This window comes from Neolamprologus multifasciatus, chromosome 8, assembly GCF_963576455.1.
Source record: "Neolamprologus multifasciatus chromosome 8, fNeoMul1.2, whole genome shotgun sequence".
NCBI lineage: Eukaryota > Metazoa > Chordata > Actinopteri > Cichliformes > Cichlidae > Neolamprologus > Neolamprologus multifasciatus.
The window spans coordinates 25747393-25771473 of NC_140446.1; the positions used below are offsets into that span (position 1 = coordinate 25747393).

Here is a 24081-nt window from a genome sequence, read left to right on the forward strand (position 1 = left end):
CATGTCTTGAAGTTCTCCAGAAGCTTGTTAATGAACTAATCATTTGATTCAGGTGTGTTGACCTTGGATGAGATCTAAAACCTGCAGGACTCCGGCCCTCGACGCCTGGAGTTTGACACCCCTAGTTTAGGCCATTAATGTCAGTGTATTTTCATATCTCAAATGTATCTGTCTGAACTTTTCACTGACTAAACCTGTAACAAGACCTGACCAAATATGCTGTTGAATGTGAATATGTTTTTTTGAGGAAATAAAAGACCTTTTTTTTCCCATTAACTCTGTTTTCTTGCTTTTTTTCTTCATTTTTTGGAAACAAACAAACCACAAAGCAACGCATTGAGACATGAGATACGTATTTCCATTTTATTAATGAAAAATGACAACTTTTAGCTGTTAATGTACAAAAACATCTCAATTGTCTCTTTTTAGCAGTCAAGCAGTACTAAGCAGTAATACTGGAAAAGAACATTTGGTATGGCAGTTAGCTTCTGCAGTACAGTCACCAAATCCAACTGCCGCAAATGATACATATTCCAAAACTATCACCACCGAAGCACTTCAACCTTACAGTACCATCTAAATGCAAAACATGTTGCAGCAGCACAGAGACTTTGAAGCTCAAGGGAGAGCCTTTTTAAGATACCTGCAGATAAGAGAATATATCAGGAAATACATACAGGGTATTTCCTGATATATCACATCTGATTTTAAGTTCAATTCACAAACCACGTGTCAAGGGCGTAGATTTGGCATGGACAGAAGGGACACGTCCCCACCAATATCCAGCGATTATTGAATTGTCCCCACCAATAATTTGATCACTTCGAGTAAAGAAAAACAAAACCGACAAAAAGAAAAGAAAAACGATCTGTCAGTGTCTCATTCACCTAGCGGTGCAAAAAGAGTTAAATTACGTTCTCTACTGGAGTCCTACCTCATATGACAAATATGGCCAATGTGATTGGCTGTGCCTTTCAGTGAGCTCTGTTTAGTTTTAGCAGCGGCAATCCTGCGCTGCGAGGAGGAGAGGAGGACGGCAGCAAAGAGGAAGAAGCTGGATATAAGAGAGTGTTTCAAAGAAACCTGTAAGTCACTTAAAGTCAAGTTCACTCATAAAATGTATCCGTCATAATAACGTTACAGGCTATGCTATGCTATGGCCCACTATTGGTTATTTCAGTCTCCCACAGTAGCATTTCTAATTTTGATTGAAACTGTCAGAGAAAACGGCAGCTTTGAGCAAGCCAGGACATTAGTTTACAGAGGCTGTTAACATTATATGTCTAACATTAAAATGTTGGTGACACAATAATTTCATCCTAATGGCACTGACATATTCATAGGGTTAATTTCTGAGACAATATATCGTGAGGTAGTCATGATTTTGCAAATATAGTAGTGCAGTTTGCACAAATTGTTTTAAAAATGCACTCACCCTACAAACATTACTGATGTGTGACTCATCAGCAATGTTTGTATAGTGTACCTAAAATGTTGCATAATTTTGCTGAGAGATCTTTTACTTTGTGGTAATCTTAGATGAGTAGTTTTATGGACAAAAAACCACCAACTCATTCAGTGTCCTCTTAGTACTAATGTATAAGAGATGTTGGTGTACTATAACTGATGTTGTTAAGTCCTTAAAGTCATATTCTTTTATTGTCATGACTCTATATGAAGCTATTTTTATTTTTGTATGACACCTGATTTATATGGAATATGGCTGAAGTAAACTAAAGCCTAAAATACGTAGTCATTTTTTTAATAGTAACATTATATAATTCACATATAAAACTATGAATTGTAATTTTAAATGGTTTAAAAGCATATAGAATACCATATTTGGGCAAGTGCTTGCTCATAGGGGTTCATATGATTGTTGGGTTTTTCTCTGTATCTATGAAGCGCCTTGAGGCGACTTTTGTTGTGATTTGGCGCTATATAAATAAAATTGAATTGAAGTGTATTTCTCCTTTTTTTTTTTTTTAATCAAGAAGCAAACAAAAAAAGGAAGAAAAAAAGAAAGAAACAGGGCAGGGTTCAGTGGTTGAATCATCCGTCCCCACCAATGCCAAAGCCAAATCTACACCCCTGATATATGTAGTGGCACACGTGGATATCTGAAGTCATTTCCGGTGCTGTGGTTAAAAAATCGTGAGCTCCACCGTGAGAAAAACGCGTTATTTTCATCTGCATTTCAAAGAGCTGAACAGCTGCGCTGAATGACAGACATAACAAAGTATTTTAAAAATCCACACAGCTGAAAACTTTCACGTATAGCTAGCTTTAACGTGACCACTCTGCTAGCCGAGTGAAGCTACACGCACAATTACGTTCCCGTCGCTTACCCGCCATCACGGACAGCCTGGTGACAGCACAAACTATAACGGAAGGGTTTTAAAAGTATTCCGTGTCGGTGACAGCAGTGGACGTGCAGGCTCCACGTGATCTCTCCCCGCGTTTCACATGCATGCGGCCAGCGCCGGTGCGTTTGTGTGAAGCTGTTGCTAGGCATTCTTTTTAGAGGTGGGCGGGGCTTATAGGCATTCTTCAAAGGAGAGACTTCAAAGCGACTAAATACTGTCACGTCACAGGACGCACGTCATTACAAAGACGTCGAAAACCCTTAAATAGGGGTGCTGCTACCAGGTACTGTCATTCAGTTGAGTCCATGCATCGGAACCAGACACACGAAGTAAGAGAAAACACTAACACTAAAATGTATTTAGATGACATTAACGCAGCCACTGTGGGTCCCCTCATAGATGGCTTTTTTGATAACATTAACATGTCGCAGTTGCGATCCATGCTGGTTGGTCGCCCAGATGACTGCACTGTCCAGCAAATGTCTCACATGGCTGCTCAGATGGTGCAGCTCTGCGCGGACTCTGCCACAGCAGTGCTGCTGAAAAACTGTATCCCACAAGAGCGATGCATCCACAGCCTCTTCAGACAACTGGAGGGGCACATCGGCTCGATTGCTTCCTCTCTCACCTCGGAGTCAGATCTCGGAGCCAGAGAAGTCTTCATAAAAGAACTGATCCGGGTGTTGTTAGGGAGATTTGCACACTGCACGTGCACCCAGTCAGACAGCCAGCAGGAAAATCAGAAAGTCCCACAGACAGAACAACCAGAGAAAGATCTGGAGTCCTCGCTGTCTGTGGAACCTTCACAAATGGCAAACACAGAAGCCTCAGAGGTAGAACCAGAGGCTGAAAAAGCAGCCGTGGCTTCTGAGGAGCAGAAACCCTCTGCGTCACCTCGAGGTGAAGCAGAGGGAAACGGGCTCATAAGCATGGTCCTTCAGGCTGTCCTTTCCCAGGCTGCAAAAAAATCCAAAGTCTGCTCATCAGACTCCCTCCACGAGCGCCTTTTAGATCAAATCTCCTCTGAAATAAAAACAGCAGATTTGACTTTATCACCAAAGGCCCTACAAGATCTTCCAAAGGTCATTTTCAAAGACTTTTGTAAGGAAGCGGGCTCCAAACCACAATACATCTTAACTCTATTGAAATTAGGAGAGCCAACAGTGGAGAAACTTTTCATCTCCATCTTTAAGAAACACTTTGTAGCTTCCACACAGAAACTTGAGCTAGAGTCTTCTGAAATCAAATCTCAGAAGCAGCTTTCAGTTGAAGTCTGTGTGGAAGAACTTGTCATGCATGCTTTCAAAAAGGCACGCTTTCCATATACAGATGACACAATTTATGAAATTAAAAAACGTTTTTTGAAGAAAATCTGGGCTGTTATCCAACATATCGATTTTCAGCCCTCCTCGAAGTCTTTCAGAACCTTACACAAGGTCATTTACAAATCTCTCCTTAAAGAGTATAAGGACCCCGAGTGTGTCACGATTCTCTTCAATCTCAACCATGAAGTAGGTGAGCAAAGAATCATCGAAACCTTTAAAGAACATCTGATATCGGCAGCGGCACCAGCAGGTCACATCAGAAGGTTCTTCTCATTTCTGGGCCAGAGTTTAGGCATCACCCGCAGACAGCGGGTGTCCCCTGTAAAAACAACAGAACATTTGGCTAAAAACAAACAATTCAAACAAGCCAAATTATTTAACATCTAATAGAGTAATTTTAAACACCCCTGGACCGGTTGCGGCAGATGACCGTCCCTCCCTGAGCCGGGTTCTGCCGGAAGTTTCTCCCCGTTAAAAGGGAGTTTTTCTTCCCCACTGTCACCAAGTGCTTGCTCAGAGGGAATTGTCCGATTATTGGGGTCTTGTTCTAGTCAGTAAATTACTGACTAGGACACTCTAAATTAATAAACAAATATCAGAAAATCTAATAAAATTGTAAAAGAAAAATCACACTCTGATATCTGCTTGTTTTCACTGTGTGTGTGTGTGTGTGTGTGTGTTCAGCTTAGAATGAATGTGTGTTGAGTAGTTGTCATTCAATCCAAATTGTTTTAGGTAGAAAATGATGAGAACATCCTGTTGTGATATTTATTAGTGAGATTTCATCCATACAAAGTCATACATTTACAAGAAAACATACATACAGAGGTGCGCATAAGTGGAACAAACAGTCAACAGAATACATGAGAATAATAAAATGGATTGGAATGAGGTCTTTACAAAAAACAAAAGCATATAAGTTTTTAGCTCAGGGGCCAGTCTGTGGAACAAGAAATCCCCAAAAAGAGAAAACATCACAGTCTGAAGAAGCTGTGACCGCCGAGGAACAGAAACCTTCTGTGTCACCTCAAGTTTGGAGAAAGCACAAGAACAGACACAGTCGTTCACTCTGCTGCAGCTAAAAACATTAAAATGTATTTGGACAATATTAACGCAGCCACTGTGGGTCCCCTCATAGATGGCTTTTTTGATAACATTAACATGTCGCAGGTGCGATCCATGCTGGTTGGTCGCCCAGATGACTGCATTGTCCAGCTATTGTCCCACATGGCCGCTCAGATGGTGCATTTCTGCCATGTCTTAGCTCATGGCTTATTTTACAGCAGGAAAAGTCCATGCTGTCTGTGGAACCACAAATCCCAAAACTAGAAGAAGCCCCAGAGCCGGAAGAAGCAGCCGTGGCCTCTGAGGAGCAGAAACCCTCTGTGTCACCTCAAAAATGTTGGTAAATTGTAAACACAGGAACAAATCATATCGATTTTAGCTAACCAGCTGAAAATAAATAATAAAAAACCCACAACTATATGTGATGGGAGCACAATATTTGAGCCTGAAAGAATAAAACCCTCCAGGGACTTTTATTCAGACTGGAAATATTATATATTCATAAAATATTTTCAATAAAAATGATGAGAAAAAATAATAATTCTAGAAAAAAACTATGTAAAAATATAGACATTTCCTTCACTAGTTCAAACATCAAACAACATGTATGCTTTAAAGCATTAATATCAGCTCATCTCTGACAGCATGGTGGGAGTCTTCACTAATCCCATGCAAACATACACACATCTGGAACAATCCTGAAATCCTACAAAACAATAATATCATAAACTTCCTAGACTGGAGTTCTCAAAACCCCCAAATGAATGAAATGAATCGACGAATTAATAAAATCCCTTCCTATTGTGAAATGGGAGGCGGATTTATCAGCTTTAACCAAAGAGGTCTGGTCTCAGATACATTGGGGATTCTAGTCATTTTAAAGGTTTTTCAATCTACAATTAATAGGGTACAAAGTCCTGCACAGTGTGCACTATACAGGCCAATGTATGTTGAGGATGGGTTTTATGCATAAATCCTAATGTAGTTCTAATAAAATATGACTATAAAATATAGAGCGTTTCATACATTTCCATGAAGGTCGGGATAGCTTTGTTCCTCTCAGTAAACAAGGTCATCATTTAAAATCTGCATTTTGTATTTATTCCCTCTCTCTTTTTCCAATTCTACAATTTGTTTGATGATCAGGAAACTACTGTTTGTAGTCAAGATTTCCTTCATTTAAGCAAATCCGTGACAACCTTTAAGATAAATAAGGTTCAAACTGGCTGCAGTATTTATTAAATCATACATGCGAGAGGCTACAGGGAATTTTTTGAGTCCGTACATAAGCGGTGACTTAAATACAAAATACAGTTTTTCCTGATAAATGACTTTAGTCACTATCATAAAGTGTTGTTGGGGTGCTGAGTAGTTTAGGCCATTAATCTCAGTGTATTTTCAGATTTCAAATGCATCTGTCTGAACTTTTCACTGCCTAAACCTGTAACAAGACCTGACCAAATATGCTGTTGAATGTGAATATGTTTTTTAAGGAAATAAAAGACCTTTTTTCCCATTAACTCTGTTTTCTTGCTTTTTTTTTCTTTCTTCATTTTTTGGAAACAAACAAACCACAAAGCAACGTTTTGAGACATGAAATACGTATTTCCATTTTATTAATGAAAAATGACAACTTTTAGCTGTTAATGTACAAAAACATCTCATTTGTCTCCTTTTAGCAGTCAAGCAGTACTAAGCAGTAATACTGGACAAGAACATTTGGTATGGCATTTAGCTTCTGCAGTACGGTTACCAAATCCAACTGAAGCAAATGATTCATATTCCAAAACTCTATCATACTGTTAGAGAGATGTTTTCTTGTATATAAAGCACGTGTATGTTTAATATATTATCAGTACCAAATATCTACCGTATGTTTTCTGTAAAAATCTACTATTTAATCTATTTTACATTCTTTCCACTACGATCCCCTTTCAGAGCAAATCACCTTAAAACATATTTACACATATATGTCACAGTTATGCTTCATGAACATAACCAAAAACAAGTCTGTAGCAACTTGTGTTTAGATATCTTTGTATATGAACAGCAATTTACAGTAAAAGTTGATTAAAAATCATCTGAATGTAAAGTGCAACTGGCTGATTTAAAATTCTTATTAGAAATTTAAAAAAGGAGAAAATTAGATTTGTGAAGTGTTGCCAGATTTGGGATTTTAGTCCTCAGGAATTCACCGTTGGCTATTGCCCAACTCCTAAGTGTGATGATCAGTTACTGCCAGTCATAGTTTAGGAAATGCAGCTTGTTGGTGGCAGTCCCATAAAGCATCTGATTTCCCACTATTTATTAACTGTTTGAATCTTTAATGGGATTCATATCCCCTGCTTAAATTGTTTGGCTCGGGGTGTGTGTACAATAACAGAAGAGCCAAACTTTGAGGAACAGCACTTGGTGTGAAGTAAAATTTAGCTTGGCCTCATTAAATAAAGTCATTGTATGAAAAGAAGCCATCAGTTTCTGGTGGGTTTAGGTGGGTGGCTCGCATTGATTTTCCACAGAATGTGAGAGTCTGCAGATGTGGATCAGCTGAACACTTGCGACAGCTGTGTTACAAAAGAGAAGCCTGCTTTTTTTTTTTTTTTTTTTAACCATAGATTGAACCGAAGACCCACTATTAGAAAAAAAAACTTTACCTTCAAACACCACTGCCATAATAAGCTGCATTTTGTTTTTAATTAAAATTAGATCTAGCAACAGTAACTAAAGGGTGGAGTCTAGCAAAGTCACCATGTACACACTGGAGACATTAAAGTACTTCATTCTGCTACAAAGTAACAGAGCAACTCTTTTTTTTCTGAATGCAGTTTGCTTAGCAGCATCTGTTAAATCATTGCATTTCTGGAGTATTAGCATTACACTTCTGTCTAACATAAAGCTATTCAACACTTACAACATGTTGGTGCTTCTTAAACATTTGCCTCACCTAAGCATCCTTTACTAAAGAATATACATAAAGTTCCCATTCACTGTGCCGAGCAACAGCTTGTATAACACAAAACTATGACAGGTCTCGTCATCCCTCAAAAAACTCCCTCAGACACTGATATCATTGTCAGCAGGGGGGGCTGTCAGGACGTAAAGAATAGCTCAGCACAAACTGACCGTCCCTCAGTCTGTTAGGAATCACATACAGATCAGTGTGTGCATGCGTGGGAGGGGGATGATCCCAGCACAGACTTCCTCTCCTCCGGCACGGAGCCTCGAGCTTGCTGTATCTGGGTGTGAGTTCATCAGATAGCGCCGATATCAGATCTCGATGTCCACTGGGCGAATTTCTCCAGTTTTATTCTCCCGTACCCACGTTTCTCTGTCTTTGGTTGGGTCCACACACTGCAGTAGCTGATCCACTGGCTCCATGGTCTGAAAGAACAAACAACAGCTGAAATGTCAAACAAGAAACTTTAGCCTCTTCTTCATGCTTCAGTCACTCAGAGAAAGTAGCTCTTTGCCTCCCTCTGCTGGTACTAGTGAGGTAACTATACAATCAGACTATTAGACCCTAGGCAATTAGCAAGGGGCTATATAACAACACTCAATCTAATTTATGTTTAAATAAAAACACTGTTTGTCAGAATATTTTTTTTATTTAAATACTGCACAGCAACACCAATGAACTACATCATTAAAACCAGGTTAGGTAAATAACATTATTATCTAGAACTGCACGATTAATCGTTAGAAAATCGCAATCTCAATTCATACTTATGTGCGGTCTCATTTCCAAATGACAACGATTTAAAAAAGAAAAAAGCAGACGACGACTGTACCGCATTTTGATCCGGGACGTAATCTGCATGAAAACAAGCGCTCACTCTTCCTGCTCAACAAATGACAAGGGCGGAGCCTTATACCACGTGATACAGAAGCTGGCTGCTAAAATTGGCAGGGAAAAAACAACGGAGAGCACGTCAGGGATGACGAGAAAGTGACAGGAGAAAATCCGTCTCGGTCAACCACCCAAACATCAATAACGGGAACCTTATACAGCGCTTCCCTATACACGTCGAACTCCCGCAGGAACAAAGAAATTACGGAGGCTATCACTTATCACCTGACCAAAGATATGGCTCCATCAACACTGTGCAAAACGAGGGATTTAGGAAAACGATCAACACCCTAGACAAACGCTACACAGTGCCGTCCCGCAACTATTTTTCTATTGTTGCACTACCTGCTCTATACACGCAGTGTCGAGCAACGGTGGAGACGGAATTTCAAGCAGTACAACATTTTGCGGCAACGACAAAACGTGAGACATTTGTTGTTTTTATGTTTATTTATTGTTTTTATGTTTAGTCTCAACTGTTACGAAGTTGATGTGCAGTTAATAAGTGCAATAAATATTTATACTGGAAAAGAAAATCGTGAGAGAATCGTGATCTCAATTCTAAGCCACAAAATCGTGATTCTCATTTTATGCAAAATCGTGCAGCCCTATTATTATCGCATTTCTGTAAGATATGCTAGAACAAGCCCAGGAGAGGCCCTAGCCCTGAACGCAGGTATAATTTATTTGGGAAGCACAGATCACAGCTGGTACTATATAAATGTCCACCTCTCATATGCGTTGTAACTCCCATATGAATGGGGCCACCCCACCTCTTGCCCTATGCTAGCTGGGATAGACCCTGAGTTGGATAAGTGGAAGAGAACAGATGGATGGATGGATGGATGAATGACGCCTTGGTGTATACTACCTGTTGCTTGCAAAAGACAGCAGACGTTGCACTTACACTTTGGTTGAACATGTCTGTCTCATGTCGAAGGGTGGTGTACTGGCAAAGGTGCTGTCTGATCATCTCCACCCGCTCGACCTCCAGTCGTTCCAGCTCCTGAGAAAAAGATCAGTTTTAACAGCTGAGTCACAGAGAAGTTACCGAAACTCAGCATCAAGTGCAGTGCAGTGAATTCGCAAAGCTCCTTTGGAAATTCACTATTAAGGAAACTGAATGGAATAGATAAAAAGAAAAAAAAAGTAATTTCAGATCAAACTAGCACACAATGAACCACAAAACCCTAAAATAGACGTAAAAATGCAAAAAAAAAAAACCAAAACTTATATGTTGGGTATTAAAGGGTACTTAAAGTTAATACCCAACATTAATACTAACTTGTACCACAGGATGGTGTAATAAGTGACCATAATCTTTATTTAACCAGGCAAGTCATTAAGAGGCCTGTTTTTAATCACAATGGAGGCCTGGAAGTGGGCAAAAAAAGTTTTTATATATAGCTAAAAGCACTGTATGAATGCTTGTGTGAATAAGACTTTGTAGTCCAGAGCACTTTGCTCACATTGAGTTAAAAGGCACTATGGAAGCACGAGTGCATTTAAAATGACATATTAGAAATAACCAATGGTAACATTTTACCCTTGGTGGTGAAAGTTTCAGTTAATTCTTCAGAAGGTAAATCCAAAAAGCACCTTTAAAGGTGTACAGACATTTTAAGTAATTGCAAAATATTACTTTGACTAAATTATGCTAACACATGTAAAACTCATGCATTCTTACCAGGCTTGTGGTGACCATCTCTTCAAACCATTTGGACTGCGACTGATTATAAAGGTCGACACAGCGCATCAGATCATCGCCTGCCACGAAGAAGAAAAACAAGCCAATTAGCAACCTTTATTTTGAAAATCCATGCACTAATTTGGCTACAACAGCAAAAAACAAAACCCCAAAACAAAGCAAGCCCAAGCACTTCATTTGGTTCTAGCATTTTACATCCAGCAGATGGTGTTGCAACCAAGATATTCCCTCACAGCTGAGGCGTTCGAACAAAACATGCATGTACAGGGATGTTTTCTCATTACTCAGCTGATACAATTATTCCAGAACAGCACAGATAATCTAGACTGATAGAAGATTTCATTATGATACCATGAGCAATGAGAAAAGGAAAGGTCTAATCTGTTATTTCATTAATGTGTCTGCCTGCATCCAGCTGACAACAAAACAAACACTAATCATGTAGAAGATTAGATCAGAGAGGAAATGATGCTGAGTATTCTGTTCTTCATTCTTCTTCAGCCAACATGCGCTCTTACATGTGCTACATTATGTTCACATTAGTGTCCTATTCCTCTCTTCAATGTGGCTGCTATATATCTCACAGCCAAGCTAGTGTGGAGTAATATTTCTTACAGTATAATCAGTAGTACAGTGAAAGCGGAAGGGGATGGATGGATGGATGGATGGATGGATGGATGGATGGATGGATGGATGGATGGATGGATGGATGGATGGATGGATGGATGGATGGATGGATGGATGGATGGATGGATGGATGGATGGTTTCTTGGGGCAGACCTGGCCTATAAGCGTAGTCCACAAATTTTCAATTGGGATAACATCACAGCTTTGGGAAGACCACTCCAGAAACTTAACTTGCTTCACTTAACATGACTGACGTGTGCTTAGTTTGATTTTCCAGTTGGACCATCCAACTGTTTCAACCATGTAGTAATTCATTTAAGGTGAAGCTGAAGAATTTGGAACTAGTTCTTTATAAATCACAGGTACTTTATGCAATATATCAGTATAGAGAACATTTATATCCAAATCTGGTTTATATGTCTTCTCTCTTGCCTGGACTCATATTTACCCACCTAGATTGTTTTGGTATGAACCCAGTTATGAGTTAAGGCTTTAGTTTACTTTAGAAGACATAAAACAGTTCCTACATTTGTTGCTATGAGTTCTATTCCATATTAATCGACATTCACGTGGATATCTCTTCACGTGGAGATATCTCGTGGATATCTCTACAGCTGATATCTCCAAAACTGAACAACTCTTTCAAAATATTCTAAAAGGACGAAAAGAAATACAGGCCATAAGAAAGCTGTAATAAACTGCTCCTTTTGTGTACAATGCATCCATATATATGGATCTTGAAATGTTCTAGCACTTAAAGTTCTTGCTGCTGCAGCAGAATTTACAGTAAACAGGGTTTTCTCTCACTTCAGCTCAGAATGGCTTCTATAAATAAACAGAGAAAAAAAAATGAGAAGCACATGCGCATAAGCCCTCCAAGAAAAAAAGAGACTCTAAGAACAAACACACACACACACACATATATATATATATATATATATATATATATATATATATATATATATATATATATATATATATATATATATATATATATATATATATATATATATATATATATATATATATATATATATATATAAAATAAAGTAATGGACTCTATAAAAGGGTGATCACAGCTTCAGATGGTTGATTTAAACTGTAAAGAAATCCCTGCTATCACTGCTGTGTGTAATCCAATGCAGTGAGAGCGATAGCGAGACTTTGTTATAAGCAGACAGATGCCATGCTTTCTTTGTTTTGGCATCAGACTCCTTTCTGCTTCCCTCACACTGCAGTCATCATCATTGGCAGCCAGACACCACGAGCACTGTCAACAACTGCCGCTTTTTCTTTTTTACCTGGTTGCATAAGCACCAGAGGACGGATCGCTCTGTGTGTGTGTCATGAGTCACGTGTGGTCATGCCTGGTTGGCCCATGACATCACACTTTTGTGGTTTACATTGTTGGCTCTTAGCCTGTCACTTTCCTCAGGTGGCACAGCTAGTAAAACTTTTATAATCATCAATCTGCTGCAGCTACTTTTCCACTCTGGCTCTTTTCCACCTCCCGCCCTTCTAACATGCACATGTGCTTTCACTATTTTCAGTGGCTTACGATCCATTGTTCACTCAATGTGACATAATGTTTTGTTTGTGAGGAGCAGTGAACCCTTTTACCCTAGTAAAAAAACACACACAGGTAATGGAGACTACAGCATTGCACCATATATGTATTGTTACACAGCTGAATGCAAAGGTTGCTCTACTTTTACTCTTTATAACTGGCAAAAAAAACTTTAAATAGAGGTATTCATACCGTTTATAAATAAAGTTATATTGAAATGATAAACCAAATACTGAAACCAGTGAGGACACCTTGGATAATCTTCCCGACTGAAACCTAGAATGGCCAACATTTACAAAATGGGGCTAAAAATTGATTTTATATAACCTGAAACGAGTGACTAAGACTATAAACTCACCACTAACATGTTTACTGAGGTCAAGTCCCAAGGCCATTTTCCCACAGACTTCTAAAGGACCGGAAGCCTTTTGCAACTGCAACCAGAGCCCCCGACCCCTCACCCACCCCTCACTGTTGTCATAAAAAGAATGCAGGTTTCCACGCTGACTTTGCTTTTCAAAAGCTGAAGCTAAGTACATCTTTTATACAATCTATGATTATTCTATAGCTGAAAATAGTTCACAGGAAATGCATGTAACATTCGTTCAAATTTAGAATACTCAGCTTCTTTCTGAAACTGCAGATTGTGCTGAAATAATGAATTAATCAATCATCAGCATTGGCAGTATTGCCTGTCTTCCCAAATCCTGTTTAGTGCCCCAAAGAACATAAATCATTTATTCTTGCCCGCTTCAAAGCAGTGAGAAGAAACAGACACCTCATATAATCAAACAATGCAACAAAATTGTTTCTTTAGCAAGATTTGAAAAACTGCACAGGTTGTCCGGCTACAGCAGGGCAAACAGTGGAAGGATGGTACATCTCCCAGCCCAAGGACCACGGAGTTGAGCATAATTTATGATCATATCAGCGACATAGAGGGATTTTCACTGACGTATTTTGCACACACCGCCTCATTGACAGTAAACACTCTGCAGAGATGCGGACTGCCTTTGCGATACCCAACCGCAAGCACAGAAGCAGAGACGTTTTTGGGACTTCTTTTCTCTTTCCCAGTCTATTAGGAAAATATATGTTGGGGTGGGGGGTCCCAGTCTGGGTTGCAGCACTGATAGAGCTCATGACTCATGCAAAAAGACAAACAGAATCCCGGTTCATAGGCCAGCTCAAGTGAAGGGCTAAAGAAACACTGAAGGAGGATTCAGATTTCATGTTCAGTAAGTTAGTTATTTACAGGGTCTACACTTTTACATGCAGGCACTGGAGGGTCTCATAGTTACATTTTTAGGAAATAATAATTATGCAAAAGATGCTGCTAACTAAGGAATGGGAGAGGACTGAAATTAATCATGAAAGAAACTTCTGTGCCAAAGATAAATATATTCACAGCGGAAGAAGATATGAAATGTTGACAGAATGTTTATTTACATTCAGATATGTCAGAACTCGTGGCTGACGTGATTAATTTACTGATATGAACAGAATTTAAATGTATGTTCACATTCGCACACAATGACAAGCCGACCTGCATTTGTCAAACTGTGTGAGTCCTGCTGTCGGTGTAATTTATTCTTTTAGATTAACTGAGGATAGCACCACCACAAACTACCGCTGATGTGATGATGAAATATATTTTGGGGTTATGTTATACATACATATATATACACATATATATACATATGTATATATATATATATACATATGTATATATACATATATATACATATATATACATATGTATACATATATGTATATATATGTATACATATGTATACATATATATACATATGTATACATATGTATATATATGTATACATATGTATACATATATATACATATGTATACATATGTATATATATGTATACATATATATACATATGTATACATATGTATATATATATATACATATGTATACATATGTATATATGTATATATATGTATGTATAACATAACATCCGTGTAAAATAGGAAGTTGAGAAGACTCAACAAAGTCTTTTAGCACTGGTTTGGATCCATTTTCTTATCCAGTAAATTTCTGCTGAAGTAAGTTTAGTTTGAAAACAGATGTTGTGCACATACAGTCATAGTGGCTCTTAGAACATTTTGACAGATTTGTTTAAATGACATAATTTTAAACCTAGAAATTTAGAATTTACATGCAGTATTATTAAAGTCGGGAAACAGCGACCAACGGTGAATGTTTCACAGCCACATGAGAGGGTACAGAGTAAACAACAAATACCTCAGTGAAAGTGTGACCCTATAAAGACCCATGGTTTGACCTTTGCCCCATGCTCTGACCTGCTTGTGTGGATTTCCTGCGGGCTTTTTTGATGTCTTCTTCAATCTTGTTGCTGAGTTTGATCTCCAGCTGCTGCGTCTTTAGCTCCAACTCTTTCTGCCTGTCAGACAGAGCTTTACGAGCCTGCCAGAGATAAGAGTCTGAAGTAAAGACTTGCTTTCACAAAACAATCTGAATTTCTGGCTGAGCTTCAGGCAGCAAACGTTTTCCTTTAAACAATGTGCAACATCAGGCTAACACGATAAAATAATGTTACAGTCTTCTTCAATTCACCACAATGATAATGCTGTCTGCACCATTCATGCATCATTCAGTGTTAAAGCTTTGCAGTCCTGCTTTAAATGCTCAGTCGCCCATCAGATTACTTTATTTGAGAGAAACTGTTGAGTCCTTTCTCAGCATGATCGCTGATCATAAAGACACTGACAGATGATGTTAGACGAGCTTTACCCAGTTGCTTTCTATTGTATATTTAAACAAAGACAAAATATCCAACAGATGAGAAACAACCATCTGCTTATAGAAGAAATGTGGAATTATAATCAGCAGTGAGATGATTCCCTAAATAGTTTATACTGCCATATGAAATTATATAACGTACATGAGTTCTTATATTTGTATGAGTTTGGATACCTTCTCCACAGCTGCATAGCGGCCAACCATCTGCTTCCGTAGGTCGGCGATGTGGTGGTCGAGCCTCTTCATGTCCTTCTTAAAGTTTTCCCTGAAGGTCAGGAAGGGCTTCTCCACTTCACTCTGGAGCTGCTCAAAGAAAACAACACATACTGAATACTGATTTTTTCTGAGCAGAAAAAAAATGATGAAAAGCTAGACAAGCGTTTGTCAGTAAAACATGACTGGCCATTGCTATAATAGAAAAATAGCCCTTTATTGTCATTGTACATGTACAATGCTCTACACCAGGGGTGGGCAATCTCAGTCCACGAGGGCCGGTGTCCCTGCAGGTTTTAGATGTGTTCTCGAACCAACACAGCTGATTTAAATGGCTAAATTAGCTCCTCAACGGCTGTATCCCAATTCAAGGTCTGCAGCCTTAAAGGCCGCATTTTAAGGCAGATTACGTCACAGTGGCGCGCCGAAGGCTGTCCCAATTCGAAGGCTGCTCGAAATGCGGCCCTCAAATGCGTCCTTCATTTGCCTGAATTTTAAGGCTGTGGCAATGTAGACTTCGTGGCCCAACATATCCCACAATTCATAGTGCAGCGCTCGGTGTGGATAATTTTGCCGCAGACGAAGAAGCGGAGTGGCCGAAGAGTAAACTGTGAAAAGTAAGTACTGAATATTATGTCACTTATTTATGTGCAAATGTTTAATAACTAAGAACATTAAAACATTACTGTTGGCCACATGTCGGCAAAGTTATGTGACATTAGTGACGTTTGTACTAACTTGGTTTTACAGCCTTTACTTTAAAATATACGCCGTTCAATAGCTGAGCTTAATCTTACAGAGAATGATCAAAGCTCATGTAGAAACAAACAAATGAACAAAAGATTTTCTCCTTCATTTCTGTCAAACAAAGCTGTATGAAACGTTTCCAGCTGTCAGTATCATGGTTGCTAGGCAACCTGGGCAGCGCGACGGAGGCTAGACCGTCCCATTTCACAAGCCTCGCACTTCCGGCCTTAGCGGTCTTTGAGTACGCGGCCCTTGAGGATCGTTGAGGCTGCGTACTTTAAGGCTGCAGACCCTGAAATGGGATACAGCCATTATGTCCTGAAGTTCTCCAGAGGCCTGGTAACGAACTAATCATGTGATTCAGGTGTGTTGACCCAAGGTGAGATCTAAAACCTGCAGGGACACCGGCCCACGTGGACTGAGATTGCCCACCCCTGCTCTACACCAACAGTGCCGTAATAACATAGACAGCAGACAGCAGGAATAAATAGCAAGCAGGAGAAATACTGACTGCAGCTTTCCTGCTATGACAGAATTGATTCATTATTGATTATGCTTCCTTTAACTTACAGTTCCAAAATTTCTGAATATTTTTTTCTTTGAGATAAAAAGGTGAGCGGCACAGACATTAGCCAAAAGTTTTGCTAGTGGCTAATTAGCCAAATATTTGCACTGTTGGCTAGTCAAAAGCAGTTTAGCATTCCTAGACTTTGGTTTGTTGAATCAACAACAAACCACAGAAAATGTAAGTGAGGAAGATTATTCACAGAAGGAGAAAGTCTCCCGGGAGTGGACACAAACCTCAATAAGCTAAAGCAACGGTTCAAATAAAAGTGGGCTAAAGTTCCTCCACAATGATGTGAGAGACTCATAAAGTCAAACAGAAAAGGCTTACTTCACTTTATTTAAGCTACTGAATCACATGATGCACTTAACATTTCACACCATGCTATGCTATTTATTTTCTTGGTTAAGGATTTGATTATTTCTATGGGGGTAAGGGATAGGATAAGTATAAGCCATAAGGCTTCAGCCTATTCCTTTTTCGGTTACTGTTTGAGTACTTTTATGTAAAATTATAATCTGTTGTTGTTGTTGTTGTTGTTGTTGACTGAAATAAATTTCAATTCAATTCAATTTCACACCATCTGCTTCTGCATTTATACTTAGTTGCTCTTAAATGAATAAGGATAGTGTAATATGTCATTTGAGGTTGTTTTTACATGTCCTTTTTTTTTTAACATGACCATATTTACAAAATAACACATAGAAAAGTCATTAAGCCACTCAGGTCCGTTGTATGTCCTAACACTGATAAAAAAATGGAGCTAAGTTTGGTCTCATTTAGCACTTCGTGACTTAGTGTTCACTACTCAAAACCATGTGGTACTTTGATTGGTTTCAGAATTCTGGTAGCTGAAGGGGAAAACAAATGTGTCAGGCAGATTTATGCACCGAATAACAAATACAGCGACTGTTAATGCACATTAAGAGAAGTTTCAATAAAATGACTTCTTCTTCAAGAGCAACTCAGGTTTATAGAGTTTAGATTACAGTAATGCTAGTGATTAATCACAAAGGGACACCCTTTAATCACCTCTCTGTTTATCAGATTTAATTATCCAGAACCTTAATTAGCTCCATTCGCTCTGGTTGCATTCCATATATCATGTTATCATCTTCTGACACTGAGCTATTTTAGATCACAAATGTTTGATATGAAGGAGCCAAGCAAAAACCAGAATCTCAGTTGTTATCATTCATTTGCTTCTTGTTTTGCTTGATCCTTTATTGGTAAAGTGGCTTTTAAAGTTAACAGCACATCTTCCAGATCCAAGTTTCTGATAAGGCCATATTATTTTTGAATGCCAGCAGCAGGCCCGTCACTGGTAATATGCAATGTGGCGTCCTGTCCCAGCTGTCAGTGATGAATGAGATGTGCAGCTTCTTCCTGCAATCACACCGTCATTCAAAATTCATTTCCACTTAAACCCTTCCTTCTCCTCCAAGAACCTGGAAAAGTGCCGCACATCTGTGCATCCCTGGAGGATAACATCACCGATTCCATTTCCTCCATCGCTCCAGCTGGAATCCTGGCCTCTGTCTTTTGTCTCCCCCTCTTTCCTTCGACATCAAACATCGAAAACGACCTGAAAATGAAGAGCGCTAGCTGGCCCTTTGAAGACTTTGAGAGCATTACTGAGTTCTTAAGACAGAAGATGCCTCGCTCATAAATCATCTGCTACCGGTTCCCGCGGCCTTTCTGCTTGAGGGGAAATCGCGATTAAAAATAATTTTATAATAAATCAATAAATAAAATGTTGAGTCAAAGCCTCTGTGTCACACACATGTGCTTCAGCCCACAGAGCCATCAGGAAGCCCTTTACTCTATGTCACTGCATTAGAAGGCAGTCTGTCTGCCTAGTGAGTCACGTGTGCTGTAGGCTGCAGTACCCGCAGCCAATATGGACCTACTGTAAAACCAAGCAGCAGCAACCGTCCGGAGTGATCAGCCAATAAAATACAGTGTGACCTCTTCATCATAAGGCTCAAAGAGGTTAAACAACTGGAAACATTAGTCCACCTGATAAAACATCTCCCAGTTTATTCAGTAACTGTAAGGTGAAATAAGAGCCTTGGCTCTATGAATAAGAGACGCTCACAGGGAGATGCAGGAAGTCTCTTTGTTCAAATCACAGGGCCACAGTCACATTTATCACTGTTCAGGGTCCCTGAAGGTTACGTTAAAAAGTTAACTGGGTTAGATCACATCTTATGGCTTTTATCTAAGCTAAACCTATTTTCAGTGTAGGTTTACAGTGGGGCAAAAAAGTATTTAGTCAGCCACCGATTGTGCAAGTTCCCCCACTTAAAATGATGACAGAGGTCAGTAATTTGCACCAGAGGTACACTTCAACTGTGAGAGACAGAATGTGAAAAAAAAATCCATGAATTCACATGGTAGGATTTGTAAAGAATTTATTCGTAAATCAGGGTGGAAAATAAGTATTTGGTCAATAACAAAAATACAACTCAATACTTTGTAACATAACCTTTGTTGGCAATAACAGAGGTCAAACGTTTACTATAGGTCTTTACCAGGTTTGCACACACAGTAGCTGGTATTTTGGCCCATTCCTCCATGCAGATCTTCTCAAGAGCAGTGATGTTTTGGGGCTGTCGCCGAGCAACACGGACTTTCAACTCCCGCCACAGATTTTCTATGGGGTTGAGGTCTGGAGACTGGCTAGGCCACTCCAGGACTTTCAAATGCTTCTTACGGAGCCACTCCTTTGTTGCCCGGGCGGTGTGTTTTGGATCACTGTCATGTTGGAAGACCCAGCCTCGTTTCATCTTCAAAGTTCTCACTGATGGAAGGAGGTTTTGGCTCAAAATCTCACGATACTTGGCCCCATTCATTCTGTCCTTAACACGGATCAGTCGTCCTGTCCCCTTGGCAGAAAAACAGCCCCATAGCATGATGTTTCCACCCCCAGGCTTCACCTACTGTGAAGCATGGGGAAAAGAGGAATTAATGGGCTTTAACAGAAAGCTCAGCAGAAGCGTTCACACCAGTACTCTGTAGTTTCCAAACAGCTGTGGATAAACTGAGTGGCTGGTTGTTAACGCATCAGACTGAAGAAGCGAACTGAATTTTGGCTAAACAAAGTCGGTTAAAAAAACAAAACAAAAAGTGAAGAAAGCTTCATTTAGACCTTTGTTTGTGCATTCTCATAAACGTGCGATCTCAAATGAATGAAAACTGTAAAAATGTTGTGTTTTTTTACAAATGTGATGCAACGCAAATAACGTATTATAAAGCTAGGTCGCATTCAATCAGAATATCCTGTCTTCCTTCTCTCTCCTCAACTGGTCGCGACAGATGGCCCCGCCCCTCCCTGAGCCTGGTTCTGCCGGAGGTTTCTTCCTGTTAAAAGGGAGTTTTTCCTTCCCACTGTCGGCAAGGTGCTTGCTCATAGGGGGTCACATGATTGTTGGGTTTTTCTCTGTATGTATTATTCTAGGGTCTACCTTAGAATATAAAGAGCCTTGGGGCGACTGTTGTTGTGATCTGGCGCTGTATAAATAAAGTTGAATTGAATAGCAGAGACAAACTGATTCCTGTCCAGAGTGGAAGGCACTAACTGTTTGTTTGTTTTAATCAGTCTGATAAGAGAAACACAAATAAAACAAAAAACAGCAAGCTCATTTTGTGCATGTATTTACTTTTATATCAGTATAAAAGTCAAAATATGTTGTCACCACGTACTTTCATGTTCCATTTTCTCAGTTTGTGTTAAATAAATAATGGCACGGTGCAATATGTCATGTTAATCTCACTTTGCATATAATCTAATTTTAAGACCTGCTAAAACCAGGTTAGGGTGTCCTTTCTTTCTTTTTCACCATGACTAACTTTAAGCTGTTATTGTGAATGTAACCTGGCCAAAGAAAACAATGTTGCCTCTTAAAGCCAGGCCTGGTTTGGTCTAAACTATGTCTGTGGTGTGCGGGGGAGGAATCAGCCATTCAGTATTTTGTAAACAAAACAAACACTGGACATATCTTGTATAATATAGCCATGCTAGCTTTGTGTGTATTGGTATCCACCCACTTCATGTTGCCACTGGTAGTTTTGCCTGTTATTGAGACATTCCGTGGTCTCTGGTTGCCACATTGTTGCTAAGCTTTTCCTGTCTGCATCTATTGTATGCCCTTTTGTGCTTTAAGAGATAGACAGGCACGGCTGTGGCGAATAATCAGGCAGTCAGAATACTATGAAAAATATGTTTAGTTAATATTTGGTGTCATATCTTATTAACCGTATCCGACAGAGTTTGATGAATTACCTTCGAGGAGAACTTTAGGTGAACTTCTGCTTCGTCTGCCAGGCTCTTCTTCAGCTGGGCCCAAGCCTCCCCCAGAGTACTGAGAGCAGATAAGGAGGGAGAGTGTGAGTGGTTAATATATTACACAATAAAAGACCACACACACTTTTATAAAGACTCATAGGGTGGGCATGGAAGCTGTCAGAGAAAATGGGGGGTAAGACGGAGCCGAGGGAGCAGGATGAATCCCACACACACACGCAGAGTTGAGGCTCATGAGTAGTCAGTGCAAAAGTTCACAGAAGCACAAGTAACCAGTAAATCTACAGAGCTGAGCTGAGGTCCACCGCCAGTTCAACAGATGATTAGGATGTATGGGACATGAGATATGGCTCCACTTATTCTCTCAGCTTCGAGGGCAGCTTTCTCAACGCAGCTGGGGGCAGTAGAACTCAGAAGGCTTGTTTTGAAGACGAGATGATGCACATTACATTATCTTCACACGCAACTTGTCTTTTTAATAGTGCAGATATATATTTGCATTCTTAGACAGAATGGTTTATGGCAAAAAGATCATGAAGGCTGTAAAACAATCACTCGCTTAGGCAGACAGTCACAGACACACGGCTTTAAGTCCAGGACTGGAGGTCTTCGCGGGTCAGCGGGTCACTTCAAAGCGCCGCTCTGAGTGGAAGACCTGTGGAATTCCCTCACACTGACATCCAGAACATTCCAAACGCTGTCGGAGCAAATTCGGGTACCTCCAGTTCGACGCCATCTAAACCATTGCGAGCTTTTCAAATCATAGAGATCATTTTAAAGCTTAGATACCACAAAAGCTACCTAACGGCAATCAGCGAGCATGATTTCTATAAGTTACACGAAATCATCAGTGTCGTCCAATCAGGTTGCGGAATAAGCTGTGCACCTTTCTTCAGGTGAAGGTTTGTGCCTATTAAATGCTTAATAAGTTCATTCTTGTTTCTCCCTCCTCTTCTTTGCTTTTTTAATTATGAAATGATTTGCCTGACAGATAGTAATATCGGCTCATCATAAAAAATTAACGGCATAAAAAACTGATGCACCACCGGGTGTTGGGTTAATTGTTGATTCTAGTGTGTCCAGGTTATACCCAGCCTCTCACCCTGTGACACCAAGACAACATTTCAGTTTCCTGCTTTTAAAGTTCTCGAAAAGTCCTGCTAGACACAAGTCATGCAACTTGACAACCATCTTGATAATATCTCCAGGGCCTTATTTGGAGAGCTATTTTAAAGCTTCTATCTAAATGAATGGGGAGACATACATCTAAATTGAGCGGTCACTGGCAAATAAAAACAGCATGTGTTAACCCACGTTAACACATGTTTTCTACACTTATTGGTTTTAACAAGTCGATTTGCCCAACCAGTACACAGTAGAAACTAGGGGTGGGGGAAAAAAATCGATACTGTGTAGTATCGTGATATTTTGTTTGCTAATAATGTATCGATACAGGGACAGCAGAAATCAATATTTTGTTACAAAAAAAGTTTTTGTGGACTGGAACATACTCTGACTTTGGAGCATGTTGATCCTTTTTCTGAGCAAGAATCCTGACATCCCTTAACTGTCCAAATGTGTTTAACTTTTTTTATGGCAGCAATAAACATGACAGTTTACTTATTTGAATTTAAGACATGTTTTATTTTAATTAAGTTTAAAACTTTTTTATTTAATGTAAAATTATATTTGGTTTTAATTTACTTTCAAATTCTTCAGTTGCTGAAGGGGCTGCATAGTTTTCATAAACTGCATAGTTCAGAATAGCTATAATTGTACCAGATGGTTGCGTTCAGTTAAGTTGGACTAGACTGTAATACAAACCGTTCAGTTTGTCAGATTCTGTACATAAAGTTTACCTTTATGTACAGAATCTGAATATCAAAAAATATTTTAAAAAATTGCAATAATATCGTATCGTGCGTTAAGTATTGTGATAATATCGTATTGTGGGATGTATGGTGATTCCCACCTCTAGTAGAAACTGTGTGAATGTGTCGGTGTCTTCTGAAAAGTCTAACCTTAACTATCGGAGTTCACACACACTTTACATTGGGAACTACAGAAAACGACCCTTTTATCATAACAATGACATCGTTGTCTTTAAAGACTGAAAGCAGATGTGTTTATGTTTGACGCCTCAGTAACAAAGGTATGGCTGAAATGAAGATAGATGTCAGCATTAAAAGAGTCAGCCACCATGGCTGAACAAAGAAAACAGCACCACCGACAGAATCTTCCTATAAATAAGCAACACTTCTGTTTACATTCAGTGGTACTCACTGAAATGTAATCTGTATATCCTTGAGGTCTGACCAATGCGCTGACGACATTTCCTTCCTCATCCCTTTCTTTAAGTTTGAAACCTTTGTTGTTTATATCTCTATTCCCTTTCTAGCAATCTTCTGTTTTATTTTAAGATATTTATTTATTTATATTTTGCTCAAGTCATAAAATCCTTATTTCGTTGTACATATACAATGACAATAAAGGGCTATTCTATTCTATTCTATTGTTCAGCTGACTGTAACATGAGTTTAAGTAAAGCAGCAAATTCTCACATTCAAAAATCTAGAGCCATTATATGTTTGGCATGCGTGCTTAAAAACTGACTTAAATGATTGAATCGAAATACAACTTTTTCACCTAATAAATCAATTTTTTTGTTTGTGGGTAGAAAAATAAGCTTGAAAACACTCCTTTTCTACACGCATGAAGGCTATTTTATTATTCTTTGCTCAATATAGACCAGATTGACAGCTCATACAGATGCAGTATCTTTCCACCTTAAAAAGACATCAGATGAAAGACAAACCTTGAACTAAGAGGAATCTGGATATTATGATTCCAAACTGGAAAAGCTGCACCACTTCAAACATTCTTCACATTCAATAAATTATATGTGTCATGTGCCTACAATCTTGCATTCCCAAGTGACAGTCACTTGGCAACAAAATGCTGCA

At 39.2% G+C, this 24081-nt stretch overlaps 1 protein-coding gene across 3 annotated transcripts in view; it reads right to left on the bottom strand.

Annotated features, from left to right (window-relative positions):
- Nucleotides 1-349: 349 nt before the first annotated feature.
- Nucleotides 350-24081, bottom strand: part of gas7b (growth arrest-specific 7b) — a 76494-nt gene continuing 52762 nt past the window's right edge. Inside the window, exons 9-15 of one of the 3 annotated variants that reach the window (XR_014875547.1) lie at nt 21098-21176; nt 15462-15590; nt 14828-14951; nt 10291-10370; nt 9511-9609; nt 2113-8137; nt 350-687 (exon numbers count right to left, since the gene is read on the bottom strand). Coding sequence is in view for 1 of the 3 variants with exons in the window: in XM_085169332.1 (XP_085025458.1) it covers nt 8024-8137; nt 9511-9609; nt 10291-10370; nt 14828-14951; nt 15462-15590; nt 21098-21176 (625 nt within the window). In the remaining 2 variants the exon portion in view is untranslated. Of the gene's footprint in view, nt 688-1966; nt 8138-9510; nt 9610-10290; nt 10371-14827; nt 14952-15461; nt 15591-21097; nt 21177-24081 lie in introns of those variants that run through there. The other 2 variants (XR_014875546.1, XM_085169332.1) reach the window with 2 other exon arrangements.